Source organism: Myzus persicae, unplaced genomic scaffold (genome assembly GCF_001856785.1).
Source record: "Myzus persicae strain clone G006 unplaced genomic scaffold, MPER_G0061.0, whole genome shotgun sequence".
NCBI classification, from domain to species: Eukaryota; Metazoa; Arthropoda; class Insecta; order Hemiptera; family Aphididae; genus Myzus; species Myzus persicae.
The window spans coordinates 91,509-112,235 of record NW_019102621.1 but is presented as its reverse complement, the minus strand read 5'-3'; the positions used below and the strand labels follow the sequence as shown (position 1 = coordinate 112,235).

Sequence of the window (20,727 nt, the reverse complement as noted above, 5' to 3'; positions counted from 1 at the left end):
GCCGTGGTCACGCGGGTGGTTGTTTTAAAAAGGGTAAATATTATGCTACCTGCCGGACGATTGACCGATAAGTGAAACTATTCAACTGAATGCTGATAAACCAATCCGGACTATCTGCGTAATTACTTCCGCACGAACTTTGCAGACGTTCCTTCGGTTGTACTTGTACATGCTATTGTATATAGTTGATATATATTTCTGGTTTCTGGTATATATTATAATATGTATTATGCATGTTTATGCGGCCATGCGAATTTTAACCGAAAATGAGTGAAATGAGTATGCTGAAAACTATTTTTTTCATTTTTGACTTACCTATTGCCATAACATTTATCAAACATTTTACCGTTACTCTATTTAAATGCATAGCACACTAACTATAACTGTTTTTATAACCACAGATTATATGAGTTGTATCCGAATTGCGGAATAAAAATCCCCGAGAAAAAAAATCCCAAGAAAAAATCCCAGACCAAGAACCTCGAAAAAAAATGCCCGACCATAGGAAAAAAAATCCTCACACTACAATTTTTCTCACAAACACATGCAAATTATTGAACGAATATTTTCTTAACTCTAATTAGTGTAATTACCAACATGATTAATATTTAATTACAAATATATACTTATATAGTGTAGTAATATACTTAAAAAGTAGAAAATATTCAATTTGTATAGGTTAAGATTGAAAATTTAAAATATTACTTTTCCTAAATATTTTGACGATAATGTAAATACATTATAATTAGGAGGTATATTTTCAAGTTTTACTTTACATAGATGTTAGATATTTAAAAAATTATAAAATAAAAATAAAATAATTATCAAACAGTTGATGAATATATTTACACAAAGTTAAAAATATTTCGAATACGTCAAATAATACAAATAATTACCTTATAATATAGATTATCAATGGTACACACTACAGTACTACACCATACACGACAATTGGTAACATTTAAAGTTCTTAATTCTTATATCATATATAATATTATCCTCAAAATGTTATAGGAAAAGTAAAAAATATTTATTTTAGAGATTTAATTTTATAGAATTATGTATAATATTTCAGTATAAAACAAAACATTATTAGAATATATGTATATATATATAAATTACATATTTTTTATTAAGTATATTGTACATTTTACAGTTATTACATTTTAACGAAAATTGGAGATAGTAAAGTGAAATGTCTATACTTTGGAAAGGTGTATAATATTAATTTACGGACCAAGTCTAGGCTGGTATAATTTTTTGAATTAATATTCGGACCATTTCTTATCGAAAAAAAACTATCCTTTTAGATCTCTAATATATATATACATATTAATATATTAAGCCTGTTATATGGGAGGCATTATCTAAATACAACGATGTGAATTTAAAAAAAACTTGAAAAAAATGTAGTAAAACATTTAATACATTTTCTAGTTAGATGTATGTCTTGCCCAACTATATATAGGTATTATAAAATGTTGGATTTGCGAGCATTGCAGCTGGAGATGATTAATTTTGCTGGTACTTGTGAGTATAGCAAAAAACCAATCATAATATTATATACTGCTAACCATTCGCTTTATAAGCAATAACTTCCAATTTAATATAAAATATAATTTTATTGGTTTAGATACCTAGTTTAAATCAAAATAGTACAAATACAGATTTTCATGATATGTACCAAACATAAAATATATTGCACAAATATACTACCAGCAATACCAACTGCATAATATCCCTCAGTCGTAAATTGTTAATTTAAATTTCATATTATTATGGAAGTTAATAATCGTTTCGTCAACAATCTAAGTTTTCTTTTTTTAAGATGTTTTAATGTCACTATTTTAAATTTAAAAAACAACAAGTGTGGAATAGTGTACCTTCTACCTAAATATTATTTAGGTATAGTGCTAGACTCAGAAATTATATTTTCTAGTTAAAATTTTTTGCCGGTAGCGTTCGCAGCATTTTATTTTGATTATGATTTTGCCTAAGATCAATCACAGACCCGTGGGGTGGGAAAAACGGTTCATCACACTTACATTATTTTTTGTTTAACAGTTTTTATATAAATGGCTAAAATAAATTATAGGGTTAGTCTCAATAATTAGTCTACGTTTTGAGTATTTAACCAGTTATCTATAGATTATCTTCAGGTCATGTAAACGTTTAACAAAATTCTTAATCAGCCAAAAACGAAAATGTCTACGATGGTGGTAAGTACGATTTTTTTTGTGGATGAAATTTCAAGGGAGTTGAAGCCTATAACCTTAACCCTACTTACACCACTATCTTTTACATTAAAATCCATAGAAATAGAACTTTATTCTTGTGTAACTACTTACTGCTAACTATACAATCTACATTCGTGAAATATATTTTAATTAATAATTGGCCATTGTTTACTGTGGAGGTATGCTCTCATTCTATTCTTCTTCTTGGTAGGCTATCAGCCTTTAACACCATACTGACAAACATATTTTCCACTATTTCTCCCTATATCACTAGCCAAGTCCCGCCAATCACAGTGTGGTTAGACAAACATAACATTCTCATATGTATTACCTATATAGACTACATGTACTACCTAGATTATATTATCGTATCCACAATACTACATACGATTCATATTTTCCATTAAGTATTTACCATAGTTCATATCATAATTACTGTATAGTATATATATATTATATTTATATACTTTGAATTCTAATGAATATGCTGTTTTACTATTGCATATTGTATTATACAAAAAGCATATTTCTGTACGTATATATGTATGTATGAATGTATGTATGTATGACATTGTATGTAAGTATGCATCATGTATGTTTGTACGTATATGTATGCATCTACCTACGGCTATCTTTATATGTATCAGTTTATTTAGATTACTACAGATAACAGCTGTGTCTAGGTAGCACAAATAACTATTCAGTGTGATTACGATTAAAAATTAAACTAAATAATTCAGCTGGAAGACCTATAATTTGATTCGGATTTTTTTCACTGCATAGAAGGCTTTCATTTTTGAAAAATTCAAATGAGTATACTTTTTTCATACGCGAGTATACATGAGCAAAAATCAGGCGAATCAGTGTAAATCATGCAAATACATACCAAAGGTTCGGTAAACAAAAAAAAATAAATAAATAATAACGAAAAACCATTGTATTTTTATTATTATTCACATTATTTGTATTTCGCATACAATTTTTGCTACTTATGAAGTTCCGTGTAATTTCATGTGACTACCTTCACATTTAATTACTCAATTTTTAAGATAAAAACTGTATAATTCCAAGTTGTTTTAAAAATCATGTTATTCAAATTTTAACTAAAAAAAAGACCCTTCCTTATGAGGTATATGAATGTAATAACAAAAAAAAAAATTTTAATTTTTCAAAAATAAGTTTAATGTTCAATACTTTAAGAAATAAACCAAACACGAATCGAATTAATGGTCTTACATCCGAAATACTTAAATGTAATCATAAATCGTGATCACATTGTATAACAATGAAAAATGTTGTACCTATGTTTCATTTTAGCTCATAGAAATTTTTTTTTTAGAACACCTGTCTCAGATGACATAGATTGGCCACTATATAATGAATCAAACCCGATATATCATGTTTGGAATGCTGCTGAATTGCACGTAGGTTACGGACCTAGAGCAGCTGAATGCCAGTTTTGGAACGGATTTTTCCCGAAAATCGGTAAGCCTGTAATAAAGATTGATTTATTCGTTTCGATTAGAAAATAAATTATAAACAATTATAAATATATTTAATATAAACGAATTATTGTTCAGTATAAGTTTGACGTATTAGTAATAAGACTGCAACTTTTATGTTTTAAAGTTAATGACTAGTTTTTAATTTGTTTAGTATAGATATTAACAATTTAAGTAGGTACCTAATACGAATAGTATTATACATAATATACATAGTATAGGATGTACCTGTTTGAATTATGCGAATTTGGTACTATACTCATTTATTATTTAAATTCGCAAGTGTTTGAAAGAATGAATAAGCAAGAACTTCTTAAGAATTCTCTTGAAGTGTAATTAATAATTATGTGCTAATTTGACTTAATCCAATCTACAAGCTGATTGTTTTTTCATTCGCTTCAATTTTTTTAACAAAACAATCAGTCTATTTACATTTAAGACTAAATTTATTCTAAGAATTATACAAATATGATAAAATATTATCCTAATATAATACAATATACAAACATAATTCAACTACGTGTGGGTACTAACTACTAATTATAATATATCTTGGATACTGAGCAGATCGATGTGTATATTGATTCAACAATGATGTGTTTTTTTATACTGTCGTCACCTTTTAGAGCAGTAAAAATGCTTCGATTTTCTACTTGAGCATATTTTCCGATAGGAAACTGAATCTAGTTAGTACTTTTAACTTTTAAGAGGTAAAAATTGAAAATTCTCATTACTTGTTATAATAATAAGGAAAAACAAAAAAAAATCAGTGAAAACCAGACATTTTTATGCAAAACCAATTTTCGGCAAAGTCAATTTTGTTTTTATGTTGTAACTTAAAAATAAATGAAATAAATTACCATAGAGACTTGAAATTTCCAAAAAATATTCATATTAGCATCAAATTACCATGACATATTTTTCAAAATATTTAAACTCTTTTTGTGCTATTTATATGTATTTTAATTTTTTTTACTTATTTAAAATTTAGTTCATGAAATATAGTAAATTCATAAAAAAAATGTTATGTACACTTGATATTTATGTACTTAACATTTGATACGAGATTCCTCACAAGTACAGTAATATAAATACATAATAAAAATATATACTTAGTAATATAGGCTGACCGTCATCCGCTCAGAATCTTTTTTCATATGCAATGATTTATCATTGAATTATTTGAATTCAAATTGTTCACATCCATTACAGTGCTTTACTAAATTATGAAGCACCTACTGTGTAGGAGGAGTACTTGCCTATATTTTGTTGCGTAATTTAACATTTAAAATGATAGCTCATAAATGTTAATAAAATCTAGAAATCGTTCTAGTTGTCAATTTTGATTTTGAAAGTTTATGATATCACAAAAAACTGTATTGAGGTGTACTTTTAACATTGTAATATATTATGTATTTACCATTTGTTTAGCCCAAGCCTTGAAAGAAACTAGTAAAATTACTTGTGAAGATTATCCAGACTCGATGCCAACTACCAACGAAAATTGTACGTTCACGTCATCGTTTGCTTCTATCAATCCTCAAATTTCCTTCGCCATAATATTCATCTTCGTTCTACCGGCACATGGATTGTTATAAATGAAAAAATAAAAACGTCAACAATTTAAACATATCAAAACAAACCAACAAAAAAAAAACAAAATAACGAGAAGTTGAAAACATTTTACGGCCAATAAGGGTGCTTGTGGCTCGGGACGTCGACATCGGCACCGGTATATGCTGCAAAATCAAAACTTACATATCAGAAACGCGCATATCATTAAATACGTAGACACAACCTAATGGAATCTGAAACGTGATACAAGTGTTAGGATCAACGAGAGTTGTCGAGTGTTAATTAGAGTATATAATAATAATAATAATAATAATAATAATAATAATAATAATAATAATAATAATAATGATATAATAATACTAATGTTAAAAATAATATAATAATCATTTTAACCATAAAAAAAAATACTAAAAATAACGATATAAAACGCTTGTTATCCGTTTCAAATAAATGCGGAAAGGACACTGTTTTTTACGTAAGAAACCCACGTATATTACCGTATATTATATTAATATATTATATATATATGATATATAAATTAAAATATAGGTATTTAGTGTCTTCTAGTCAAATTGTCCGTATAAATGTATAATAATATATCATATAAGTAGTATAGAGGCAGTATATTAATGTATCACAGCACGTTCTTTAAACTCGAGTCCATTTCGTCCAATTACACTGGGATCACAATATCAACATGCAGACAATCTTAGCTCTTTAATATTGATGATAATAATATCAACTATAAGTAAACTTTTTAATATAGCTCAATTACATTTATGTGTACGTGTGTAAAACGGCTTGAGAAAATGAATCTTTTTGTACAATCTAGATAGTATATGTATCGTATCTCTTAAAGGATCTAAAGATAGATTATTTATGATGATCGTTTTTTTCATATTTTTATACCCAAAAAAAAAAGAAAATGAGAAAAAATCAAGAACTTTTTAGAAATGCTGTAATAACAATCGAAATTTATCATTATCGTTTTAATTATCAAAATCTATAATAATATTATAATAATTAATCAAACAAAAAAAAACTGTTGCCAAACGAGTACAAAGCCAACGCATTCGTGGGTCGACATTGAACGGCTTTGCGATTATATGTTGTAAATCAGTTTTTATTTAATCAGACGATGTTAAGGATGATGTAGGTATAGAGATTTCATTTTTGAAAAATATTGTGTATACTATTTTATTACTTTTTGAGAGAAAACTTTTTGAGGCTCACTCCTCTGTTGCATATTAATATGTTAAGTATATATTATTATGTAACAAGTAAATATTTTGTTTTTAGACAGTAAAGATATCATCGTCGTTGGTCATTCTTATAACAAAAAATAAATGAGCTTTCAGCTTTTTTCTATATATTATCATATACATATCACATAATTTAATTTTATAATAATTCAGCAGTATACAAGCAGTTCTCGTCAAACAATATTTATTAATACGATAAGAGGAGCAATATTGTTTCATGCATTACTATTTCAAAATATCAACAAAATCATTTTTTTTCTTTTATATAAATACGTACCATTTATCAATACTCAATAATCATGTACTGGTATGAAAGTCACATAATAGAATATTTAATTAAATTTGATAGGTACTTGGAAATCAAATTTATCTTATCATCCAACCAATATTTTGTTTCTAAAAAGATGTAACTACCTGAATGATAATATTTTTTATAATCTCAAAAGTTATATAGAAAAAAATCTTCAGCCGTCATAATTTCTTTATTTTTTTTTCTTTATTGATTAAGCATCAACTACACAGGTTATTAGCTTACAAGTAATTCCATTATTATTTCGCACCAAAAACCTTAATAAGAATCGTCCCTTGGATTTTAATTTTTTTTTAAACTGAAAATATGATAGTTACCCCCTTTAGTTCGAGATGGTATGAATACTTGTGATATAAATTGTAAACAATTAATAGTTATGAACCTAGTAATCCTAAAAATTTCATACTTTTGGTTAGTCATCTTCTGATAGAAAACATGTTTTTTTTTAAAAGGTGTAATGCTCCTCTTTCACGCTATTAGGAACTAACTTAATCATATCATAATCACTGAGGTAAAACTTTGTCACAGAACTATTTTAGTACATCCATTTTTGCTCATGCAACATATTATACTGTCGTTGGCTAAACAAAACACGTATTAAACATAAAATATATTTTTAAAGAACGCGCATTATATTTAAAAAAAAATCTATATTGTTAAGTATAAAAAAAAAATTAAAAACTTATGGTTACCTATCTAGAAAATAAGTTGAATGTTTAGCTTTAAGAGATAGATTTAAGTAAAGTTATATAATGATGCCTAAAATATTTATTTATAAACAATATTGCTAAACTATTGCTACGCTCTAAATGGCCTACTGTAATTTTACAAAAGAAAATATTTATATCTGCCTGTCAATTCCGTTACATATTAGCGTTTACATAAATATATATTTATATTTATATACTTTTTTTTATATATAGTGGACGGGCTAATTTGATAAATATTGATTTTCTTACGCAGACTGCACACCCACCTAGGCACTGTCTTGTAGCCGATAGTTAAGGCAAAACAAATCGTATGTGTATTTTATGTCAATTAACCAGACTGCGATTTTAGACGAATAATAAAATAATATTTAAAAATCCAAAAAAAAAACTTAAATAATGATATAAATTATAATAATAACGACATATCAATATTATATTAATGATAATGTTAATAATATTAAGTATAATTTTACCGCTTAGAAAATAGAATGTTTATTTTCGTTTGGCCGCCTTCCGTTGTATAACTATATTGTAATGTCGCTCTAACGAATATTAGATATATTTAAAGAACATAAAAACCATAAAAACATCACCGAGTGTTTGAAAACCTATATTATTAAGGTTAGTATACCTTAATAAATATAATAATATAAATAGGATAATTAAATTAATTATTGTTGTAAACCTTGTAACGTCACGTGGTGTTAAACTTAGGCCTATTTTTGTACACAATATAACTATTGAATATATTTATACAGTAGATACCTTTATAATAATTAGTTATTATAAAACTCTGACCGGCTTCATTATACATGAAATAGATAGTAATAATATACCTATAATACTGTACGCGATGACATACCGTAATAATAATTCTATTTGGTTATTGACTATATGTTGTATAAATTACGTACTTCGATGTTCTTTTTATAATTTAAAATGTTTTTAATTTATTAGCAAAGCAAACACAACAAATACCTATAGGTATAAAGGTATATATAACATTTCGCAATATTATGTCGGTAACTACTTTTATCGTATTACATATCATATATACGTATAATACATAATATATTATATATATAATAATAATATTAAAATAATCGTAACATATCAAAAACTATTACGCATGCATATCGTTAATTTATAGAATTATTCGTATTAATTACAATATTGTTAGGTATATGATTTGTCTAAAACAGTTTTTGTCCGACAAACGCGTATCTATTTATATTCATCCTTGTAGACGCAGATACATCGTATTGAAATAAACTTATAAATCGTATTAAACGAGTGTGTGTTCATAACCACAACTGTACAATATAATTCACATACTGTCGACTCTCGGTAAATCGGACAGGTCGGGCCGGAAGGAATTTAAAAAAATTGGACGGATTTCGAGAAAATCAAAGATTTCGAAATGAGCGCAGATACGAGGGTCCTATCGATTCCTCCAGCACAGGTATAATTATATAGTTCTATAACAAATTTTAAATTGTTGAAATTAATTTCTCATGGCAAGGTACATAAAAATAAACATATATAATTGTCATTTTTAACTTTTAAAGTTTTAAGTGATTATACACGTCTTATAAGTACCAATACAATTGTGTATACATAGTGTCTGTGCAAACTGTCAACTTAAAAAATCCATTAATGAAAATACGATTTGTAATTTTTTCAGGAAGTTTATATTTTCCCCATACTTTTCTGCAGGTGTTATAATATACTCACTGCTTCAAATTGGCGGAATCGATAGGTATCGTTTTAAAACTATTCATACTGGCGAAGTCCATGGACATTATTTTCCCCTAATAAAAAAAGTTAAAAGATCGATGGAATCCCGCTGGCACGACATCGACGGCACGTGATACGTATACCATCATAGGTATAATATTGATATTATTATATATTACTATTATGAAGGTTATTGGAGGTGAATTTCATATAATCTAACATGACGTATTTGGGTAAAGAATTTCGTACCGTAGTTTGAGATGCCCAGAGTCGACTGCAGCGTATAATTATATATATACCTACCTATACCATGTATGTGTGCGTGTATTAATTAAATGTGTCAATCTATAATAAATGTGTATGTATATTGTATGTGTATCAATAAAACTATATAAAAAAAATCAACTATGTATGAATATAATTTATGTTTAACGTCAAAAGAATTGTATTATTATTATTCTTTATGTATATAGGTACTAGATACAACATAACAATCGAAGCTGGATTAAGTTTAAGACCTAGTGGCCAGGAGAGGAGTTAGTCCGTCAGTGATCAGAAGGGTGATAAAAAAACACAGTCCTGTAGCTAATATTTTCAAAGATTTGAACATTTCTTAAAATTAGAGTGCTTGTATAGTTTGCAGTGTTTGTACACAAATCTTTATACCAACTTACTTATACCTAGATATTCACTATTACGCACCAGTCATAGCATTTAAGTATAGGTATATAATGCTTTAAAACAGCGATTTCCCTAACTTTTTCTATTTGAGGCGCTCTTTTTGGACTAAGGTTTTCTCAGGGTGCCAGGGAAAACATCTTTAAAGGATAATACATGGAAATATTTATTTTATTATAATTATATATATTTTATACATTTTTATGAATTATTGAGATTTATAAATTTATTTGTAGTAATTAAATTATGGAATTGATAAGCCTGTATATCGATATCAATCAGCATTTTTTTTAAATCTCAGTATAAAACTAGACGCAGCCAGTCACACTTTATTGTCCACAATGAAAATTATCTCTTGCGGCAATAATTTAGGAGTAGACAATTTCTAGCAGATTGATTTAATTACTATATTTTTTTAAAGTGAAATCTATGTTCACTGTTCAGAGAATTCAAAAAAAAATGTAATGCTAAATCAAAATATAACAACGATAACGATTAACACATTGTGGCGGTCGGTCACGACGCACGTACTTATCGAACAGTTGATATCGTGAATTCGTATTATTATTTAAAACATAATTTTATATCGTACTATAATAAAGATTAAGGTAAGTTATTATTTCATTGTTGGTATACGTCTTAGACATTCACAGACGACAGACGTTAGACACGAGTTAGGATTTAGTCTCTAATAGTCAAATTGTCAACCACTCCCGTCTCACATCACGTGTATGGTGACTAAATCACTAAATCATTAATTATTTAAGCGCCAAACAATTGTTAAAGCTTTATTATAATATCAGAGCCAAAACGTACGCGAATACCTATAAGGTGCTACAAATCTGCAAGATCAAAAACAAAAATAAGCTACGTGAAGAAATTAAAAACATTCTGGTTCATTTGCAAAATATTTTAAACAAATAATGACGTTTTAAATAACCAGAAATACATTCTAATATTATTTTAAAAGAACCAAAAAACTTAGAAATACTGATAGTTTAAATTTTTAGAAAAATCTTGTAACTTAGGAAAAATGTAGGACATTAAAGAAACATACATGGCCAGGAAGTTCTATCAGACCCATTACGACTTCTAATAGTATAAAAACAGGTCTTAAATATAGATTTTAAATATCCTAAAGAAACGTTGAATCATTTTTAAATAAATCTTTAAAAAATTGAGGAGTTTTTACATTACTTTTATTTTAATATTTATTTCTCCAAAATAGTTTTATTACTATTATAAAATTATTTATTTTTAAATAGTAATAGTAGACCACGATTTTTCTAGGTAAATACCTATTCATAAGTAATTCATATTTCATAAATTAATTTTTTCTATACTTTTTAAGCTTTTATGTTCTAAACATAAGTAAGTTATCTCTTTGAATTAATTAGTTAAGTAATATTACCTTCATAAATTCGACATAACAATTATTTAAATAGTAAAAACACACCTGTTTCCTGTTTATGAAATTATGAAAAACAAAGTTAGTTGTTTATTATTTTATTTCGACTTGTACAATCCGTAATATTTCATTAATATAAAAAGTATCGTAGATTTCCATAATGGAAGCTAGAAGTTACTATTTTAAATTTGTAATTTGAAAATTATCAATCAATGTCTGGCGGACTAATGATAATAAGCTGATAGTAATATAAATATGTCCATTATTGTCGGGACGGTTAGGTTTTTGAAAGACGAAAACGGCGGCGTCCCGGGAATACAGTGTTACCGCCTTTCCAACAGAACGTACAAACGTCACACTGTCTTAATCTCCGCCGCGTAGAGGTGGGAACTTGGCCATCACACATTACACAATAACCGACCGAGTGACCGACCCACGACGACGACGATCACGACGACGGCCGAGATAACGTTTTTTTATAGAATAAAATCATATTATTTTCGCTAATCGGGGTTCACCGTTCGCGTTGCACTTGAACACTTGATGCAGTTAATTACTACCATTAGACCCAGTGACACGTTACCACCTCGTCATCGTCGTTTCCGTCGCCGCCGTCCGTCAAATACGCCGCAAAACCGCTGAAAAAAACATTCGTAGCGCGCCACAAACCGTCGATAAAATATTTACTATTTTTAAAAACGATCGACCCGCGACATCGTTGATCGGTTTGCACCACCGTCCCGATACGCAATTTCTTCTTCGCGGGCCCGCCTTACTCGCGCCTTTTCCGATCCACCCCTCCGCCTATCACTAACCCCCTCCCTCAAACTTTTGAATTTTCTCTGAAGAAGACGATACCCGGCAGTCCGTAATGGCCAAAAAGACGTACGATCTGCTGTTCAAGTTGCTGCTGATCGGCGATTCGGGCGTGGGCAAGACATGTATTCTGTTCAGGTTCTCAGACGATGCGTTCACCACTACGTTCATCTCGACCATTGGTGAGTGGGCGATGTCGATGTCGTCAGAGTTGAATTTAATTTATTTATCTAGTGAGCCAGTGTTTTTTCGGTATCCCAATCCCCTCAGATAGTTGGATCCATTGTCTCGACACATGATACTCGCTAGTCGGTGGGACGTTGTACGTATGTACTGTATTATCTATAATACCAGACCATGACGACCTTCAGATCCAATGTATAGAGTCTGTGTGAGCCTGACAATGAAAGTTATAAGGCTGTTTTGGGGAATGACGTCCTATTAGTATCCATTGGTATGGCAGTGTTTAACAGGTGTTGCCTCGGATTGTTTGATTAAGTTAAAATTCATTCAAACTTATTAGAATTACCTATCTTGTATTAATTTTGTTTCTATTTGCTATGATTATTATTTATTAATAATGCAAAATGGGAAATAGAGGTACCTACATTAAGTTAGTTTTTTCAAGTTTTTCGTAATCAAAACAAATAATTGAATTGCCTACATGAGCTTTAACAGTTTTGCATATCTTGCAATTAATAGATTGATAATATTATGCCGATAGCAATTTAAAGTTGGTATATCTATGCATATCAAAGTCGTATTTTAAAAATCATCTTTGTTTTATTAAGGTCATTTGCATTCATTTATGCGATAACAATGATGTAATGAGTTAAAAGAATTTTTTTTAATCATTGATTAATATTTATGAGCTCTGTTTGTAAATTTTTAAAAGAATCAATTAAACTGTTAGAATACTATTTCATGCTATGATAGATTTGAATAACTAACAAACAGTAGATAGTACAATTACGTGCTATGCCTATATGTTATTGTTTATAGTTTAAAAACAAAGAGAGTTATAGTTAAGTTTAAAGTCTCTTAAAAATATTAATGGCCCAATCATTAATTTTGATACCTAATTATTCAAAAATGTTGTTTGAAAATACCTATCTTTTAACTATTAGGCTGGTTGCCATGTTTAGTACCTAATTGGTAGGCGTACATTTAATTTTTTTAAACTAACAATTTTCTAATCATTTTATGTAAGAGAAATGGTAAAATTATTTACCTACTTAATGTGTTGTTATTAATGCATGTAAACTTCAATTAAATTATAGTAACTACCAACTACTCACTGTACCGCTCTTACAGCATCATATGCAATTAGATGACAATAATAATTTTCATTTATCTTTAAGAATTTTAAATTTTAACTATACAAATACAAGAAATTTAATATCCTTATTATGTAATGAAGAATTTAGGTACTAATATTACCTACTCTATTTAAACATACCATATCATGTTTTATTCTAAAATACCTAGTCAATTGTAAAAGATACCAAGTTTGGTAAGTAAGTAACCTAATAATAAAATCTAAAAGAAATTTAATACATTGTTCTCCTTCAAGTATTTCTATAGTTCTGATATATGATTGTATATTAATATTATACCTATATTCATCATCCGTAGTAGGTATACTAATAAAATATTCATAAGCATGCGCCGAGTATCCTAGTAGAATAAGTAAAAATATTCATTACATTTTATAAGAGTACAATGACCCATCATATCAAAACACTAATTTATTTAGATACATAATTTCCTACACTTTCTATTCAATCATTTCATCTAGGTAGATTAGAAATGAATAATAACTTAAGAAAATCTACTAAGGATCAATCTCAAAAGATATGCAGTCAACAATTTTTGACTGTGTATAGAACTTATATACCTAAAGAAAAACAATAAAAATAAGGATAATATGTTTTTATAGGACTGTATCTATATTAAGAGGCATCTACTAAAATTAAGTATTACCAACCAAAATGTAAAAAAAATAATTAGCTAGGTATTTTCATATGTTAAAGACATTCATCATTTTAAATACATTACTCATCCAACTGTCTGCATTTTGTCTTAATTTGAAATTAAATAAATCAATAAAATTTCAGTTTGAAATTCAAATTTGTTGATTAATATTTATTTTGATTTCATGTAGATAAGCATTATTACTGTTTAAATTTCTTTCAAAATGATAAGGTACCTATGTAATTCAAAATATAAAAGAACAGCATAAATTATTATACCTATGATAATATACATTACCTAGGAACTAATATTATTTGTTAATATAGGTGCCTATGAGTATGTGATACACCAAAGAATAGACAATGGATAAGATTAATAATTAGAATTATGATGTCCTAAATCGGTTACCTAGACTATTAAAGGATAAATCTAGATTACCTACATAAATTACCTTGAGTGAAAATTCTATGCAGATTATTTTGATCATAGTTTGTTTAATAGGTTTCTACATGAAATGTTAAATTTGTTAAGGAATTATGAGAATTTTAAATTTGTAATATTTTACACAGTTATAAGCAAGATCATAATTTAAAACTCATTTTAAAATTAAAATATCAATAAAAGACCTAAATATTATCTACTTAGGTACCTGCCTCTTTAAGTTTGATGATAAGCCAGCTTACTTTAATATTAAATTTAACAACATAAAATAGTTGTGCTGAACACAATTTTGCCATGTCAAATGTTTTATAAGATTCAGATAACACATGAAGATGTTGAATCCTTCCTCAACTAATTTATAACTATTAAAAAAGAAAATTCAAATCTATTTTTCTACTGGTTGGAAGAAAATTCTGTTGACTATTGACTTGTATACTATAAACCAAAAAAATAATTGTTTGTTAGCCTTCTTTGTATCTGATAAAACAAATTAATCTTACAGTTTAGGTTAGATAAAAATTTCAAGTTTTTTTTCTGAATAAATAAAACAATAATTTGATATAATAGACCCTTGTAGAGTCCACCAAAGCACAAAAAAAAAATGTGGATCGGAACATTACTTGAAAACTAGTTACTAATGCCTTATTTTGCCTTCCATGAGTTCTAATTAATTTGAATAAAAATGTTGAAGATTTTGTTTCCGTAGACCAGCCTCATTTACATCCGTTTTGGTTTGCTAATGCACAGATAGATTTTATTAAAACTTTTTTCTTATTATAATCTGTAATCAATGTTTAAATAATCATGATATTGATGACTATTAGTTTTTTGAACAACTTAGGAATTATTGAGTATTTAGAAATAGGTCTATGTATATAAGTTTCACTAGGCGCAGTTTGACACAGTTTTTTAAACTTATTAAAACTGTTTTTTCAAAAAGATGGAAAATAGCAACTAATAAATGACCAAAAACCAACACAAACCAAAATAATTTGTAATATATCAGATAGGGCTACTTACACAATTTTAAAAGTATTTTGGGAACATTGTCTGAACCAAGTCCAGAATAAGAGCTTAAACTCTCAAGTCACAAATATAGGTACACCACGTACTAGAATGTAGGTAGATCAATAGTTTCCAGAGGCGTTTTTAAAATTATTAGTATCAAGATACCTAGGTATTATTAAATTCCCTATCTGCTGGAATACCATTATTTATTCTTTTAAAAAATTCCAAAATTATATTGTGTTACCAATGTGTAAAGTAGAATTCTTTATATTATTATTCATCCAGGTGAAATAAAATGTAGCTAATTTCTTAGAGCACACTATCTAAAACCTTTATTCTAATACCTATTTAGAATTATTTTTTTTGATTAAACAATATGTGATTGGTACTGTCTATTGATTTTTCTAGTTAATTACAAGGTTATGCCATTTGGAGAAAGTTTTTGTACAATATTAGATTTGGGAATACATATATTTATAGCGCGCTACGGCACTATATAATACTTCATGAAAGGTATCAACACCAGTGAAAAAGTTAGATTAACCAAAAATTATAAAGTTACATCTAAGTGATCACAAATAATAATTTATTACCTAGTTATTCAGTCTACAAAATATAATTTTTTTTCTATTAAGTCTTAGGTATTACAACTAAAAATATGAGACAGTTATTTGAAAAAATGGGTAAATTAAATCTCTTTTGACCTTGGGAAAATTATTTTCCCTGAAATTAAAGTTTATTCTATTCTCAAAATATGATGTTGATATTGATTTTTTTATTGTACTGTGTTAATATGATTCTAGTAATATCTTATATAACATTTACTAATTTTTTAACTATCTATTTAAGTTTGCATACCAGAAATTTTTTTACAAGATATACATATCAGTGAATCAGGCAGATTAAATCATCTGCTATTATTCATATGATGGGGCATTACTCATAATTATTAACAGCTCAGATTAGTCAAAGGAAGATAGCATCACATAGGTATATCAGAAGCTAACTAAATCTCTGTTAGAATAAAATTACAAATACTAGTCATATTTAATTGAACATTTAATAATTGAGTTTTATCAATTTTTATTAGAAAATACAATCAATAAAACTAATGTAATAATTACTTCATTGTCAGAATCTGACACACAATAGCTCTCTAAGCCACCAACGTTATTTTTTAACATGGATAGATATCAAATGTTAATTACAAATAATTAAATGAATTACTTTATTTTTAATGTCAGTAATACTGTGTACTATTCAAAACATTAAAACTAAATACTTATCAAAATTCTATGTGTTTTTTTAATTTAGTATTTGACAACAAAAATGTAAAAATAGTATGATCTCAAAAAATTTAAAAATATATGTGTTAATAGTAGGTACAGTCTTAAAGATTTATTCTTGTCGATCACAATATGTATGATGTCTAATATTATAGTTATATCATATTAGTGCATAAATGATTTGAAAATTTGGACATAGAGGTAACTATTACATAGAATGCATATGAATGTTAAAAATATTTTCAATTATATCTCATTACCTTTAATTCATAAAAAAATGTTACCTTCGACAGTTTAAAACTAGGTATCAAAAAAACAATATAAAGCTTTACATATATGTATTATTTTTAAACAATTTTTGCAGATGTTACAATAGTTCAACAATTTATTTTCTACCATATCCTATATTACGTATCCAGTCTAGTGTTGAAAGATAATAGAACGTTCATTGCCCTCTTATTCAGATACTGTACATACTTATCTTTAATCTTTATTCAATTGTGTGTCCATAATATCCTGTGCATAAATAACTATACTGCATGAAAAAAATTTCAAAAGAATTGTTCAATTTATTCATGATAACTAAATCAAAAACTATATGAAAATATTGTATCACCTAAACCCTATATATGCCACTGTTGGGTAGGAATACTTAATTCAAATGTAGTTCACCGATCAACCTATATTTTTCTGATAGTGAATTGTAATTATGTATATTAATAATAATAGTTGTTTACTCTAAAATCAGAAATCACTTATTAAGAACATTTAATGACTGATCTACAATAGTGTGGTTATATTGCTACACCCTATGAGTGTAAGAGCCGAGAGGCAAATATATAAATCAATGTGGAAATTGATCTAATCTTAAATTAATTTTTATTATACAAAATGTTGTTTTAAGTATTTAAAACTGATACATTTTGAAGTGTTTATAAAATATTATAACTTTAATACTCTTTTACTTATTAGTTATTGGAAACATGTAAAAAGCTCTTCATCCTTTTCTCTAAGAACAAACAATATGAATCCTTTTAGTTTCAAAAAAAAATAATGTACATAAGTACCTACTTATATTTACCTATCATTTTTTTGATTATTAATTGATACAATTTATTTGCAGGTATTGACTTCAAAATCAAAACAGTAGAGCTTCAAGGGAAAAAAATAAAACTTCAAATTTGGTAAGGATCAAATTTAAATATTAGATGTTGTTTACCAATAAGTTGTTTTACTTTTTCTTTTGTCTGGTTTTATTACGCAACAAATAGTTGAATGTTATTTTACTTAGAAGGTCATAAATATAGTAAACAAGTTTTTGTGTTGTTATTATTTTAATACTAATGACATCCTTATTAAAAATATTATTATGGTATCTTTAATTTAGCATTACAAGTTTAAATTATTTTCAAAGTAAAACTTAATTTTAATTGTTAGATTCTTATTTAAGAAAAACTTAATTTTTTTAAAAATTATATGTAATACATTTTGAATTTTAGGGATACAGCAGGACAAGAGCGATTCCATACCATAACAACATCCTATTACAGAGGAGCAATGGGAATTATGTTAGTATATGATATCACAAACGAAAAAAGTTTTGAAAATATAGTGAAATGGCTACGAAACATTAATGAGGTATATATAAATGTATTATTATTATTCATTATTTACTTATCCACAATTTCATTCATTAAGATGTTGATATAAATTTGAAATGATAATTTATTTCTTAAAAATTAAATCTACAATAATTTTTACTGTGTGTACTTTTTGTCAATCCTACCGATGGACCTAATAATGTGATAAGACTCCTGAATACTGATTTGAATTTGTAATATGTCTACTTGAGATCGATCAGGCCACATTTTAAGATTTTTAATTTAATTTTCAAATAATCAACATTTCTAATTTCATGCATTTGAAATTTCAAAAACATTTGTAGGAGTGTAGGAACAAAATTTTTAAAAATTGACCTGGTCGATCTTAAGAAGACATTATATTAACAGATTCAAAGCAGTTGTCAGATGTATATCAGGTTTATCTGGTCCATCAGTATAATTAACAAAACATTGGTACATTTTGGTTGAAATAATTGTCCATTTGGAATCCCCTTGAAAATCATTATTTTCTTATGCCCAATAATAATATTTTTTAAATTGTTCATTGTATGAAAAATGCTAATTTAAATATTCAGTGAAAATTTCATATATCTACAGTTATTTTAAAGTTACACCAAATATCGAATTTGTCGAAAATTGGATTTGTGTAAAAAATCTTCATACTACCTGACCCTTGAAAACAAGTGGGAGATTTTTACTTTCACCCCCCCCCCTCCCTCAAAGTACCAACTAGATAAATATATTATATTTTAAACTAATTTTTAGTTTATATTTTGAATACAAATGCATTCATAAATTATATAATTATTATTCAGTATAAATAAAAATTTTAAAATGTTGTTGTAATGTTTCGATTAATTCTTAACAGATTATTATACTTGAGTTTTAGCTAATATTTTTATATCTATTCAATTATAATTAATGTAATATTAATTATTTTATTTATAATAATTTTTTTTTTCAGCATGCCAACGAAGATGTAGAAAAAATGATTTTAGGGAACAAATGTGATATGGATGATAAACGTGTCGTTGGTAAATCTCGAGGTGAAGGTATTGCTCGTGAACATAACATATCATTTTTGGAAACATCTGCAAAAGCAAATATAAACATCGAAAAAGCATTTACTGACCTTACATTATCAATATTGAACAAGACACCTGGACGTGAACCTACTGATGTACCTGAAAAGATTAATATCGATAGGAAATCAGACAGATTGTCTAATCGCTGTTGTTGAATAGTCAAGTATTTAATACAGACAATTTTAAATGGATACTATTATTATTGACAGAATTTGTAAAACACCAAGAGATAAACGTTTTGCTAAGCTCATTGATATAAATATACGTACAATTGTATATTATCATGTGTACTTTAAAACATTTTTATTTTACAAGACCTATTAACAAATTATATATTTTTTTTTTTATTCAAATGCTTAGCAAAATGGTTTTCTGTGAAGCTGTTCCTTATCATACAAATAAATGTAAATATTTATGTTACCATTATTAATAATAATTGTTTGAATAAAACGAGATAATCATGACATCATCATACTTGTCTAATATAATAAAGCAGTTGATGTTAGTGGCTTGAACCACAAAAATTTTTATTGGTTGTCCTCGGTGGAAGTTATTTATTATTATTATTTTTATTTTGTACAAAATTTCATAAAATCCTATTTATCAATTTAACCATAATACTGAGTGAGCTAATTCTTTTAGGGTTGTAATAAAATGTAAGATTTTGCTTATAAGCTCAAAGTGTTCATAAACGGCTGTAAAAAAATTTGTCTAATATAATTTACTAATAAAATATAAATATTTTTATACAAATATTATTTTATAAAGTAATTTCCACTGGCCTAACACTGTTATTTTATATTCATTTTGGCTTTTAGTATTATTATTTTTTTATTTGTATTTTATCACCTTTTTTTTGTTGTTAATTTATTATTCATTAAAAAAAAAATAGTAAGGAAGTATTCAAATTTGCGTCAAAAACAATTATTTATTTACCTGTTTTTTACTTCTTGTTACTTTAAAGCTTATACAAATTGACACATTTGTTTTAATGTATATACATTTTTATATTGCTTAATGCCTATTATGGCCTGTGGGTTTTTAATAGTGGATACTTAATAATATATTATGTTAAT

The 20,727-nt window shown here is 26.9% G+C and overlaps 2 protein-coding genes across 2 annotated transcripts in view; both read left to right on the top strand.

Annotated features, from left to right (window-relative positions):
- LOC111032793 (acetylcholinesterase-like) overlaps nt 1-8,904 on the top strand; it is a 42,358-nt gene extending 33,454 nt beyond the window's left edge. The window contains exons 8-9 of the mRNA XM_022313249.1: nt 3,577-3,722; nt 5,171-8,904. Coding sequence (XP_022168941.1) covers nt 3,577-3,722; nt 5,171-5,337 — 313 coding nt within the window. The 3' untranslated portion in view covers nt 5,338-8,904. The remainder of the gene's footprint in view (nt 1-3,576; nt 3,723-5,170) is intronic.
- Nucleotides 8,905-11,861: 2,957 nt separating this feature from the next.
- On the top strand, nt 11,862-20,236 carry LOC111032800 (ras-related protein Rab-10). Its single transcript, XM_022313259.1, has 4 exons — nt 11,862-12,417; nt 18,068-18,128; nt 18,444-18,582; nt 19,531-20,236. The coding sequence occupies exons 1-4, from the start codon at nt 12,291-12,293 to the stop codon at nt 19,804-19,806; spliced, it is 603 nt and encodes a 200-aa protein (XP_022168951.1). The 5' UTR covers nt 11,862-12,290; the 3' UTR covers nt 19,807-20,236.
- The last annotated feature ends 491 nt before the right edge of the window (nt 20,237-20,727 follow it).

Bases quoted from the DNA above. Each gene is read 5' to 3' on its own strand.
- LOC111032800 (XM_022313259.1), top strand. From the start codon at position 12,291: ATGGCCAAAAAGACGTACGATCTGCTGTTCAAGTTGCTGCTGATCGGC. The intron at 18,129-18,443 runs GTAAGGATCAAA...TTTGAATTTTAG, and splicing joins AAAATAAAACTTCAAATTTG to GGATACAGCAGGACAAGAGC. The intron at 18,583-19,530 runs GTATATATAAAT...TTTTTTTTTCAG, and splicing joins GGCTACGAAACATTAATGAG to CATGCCAACGAAGATGTAGA.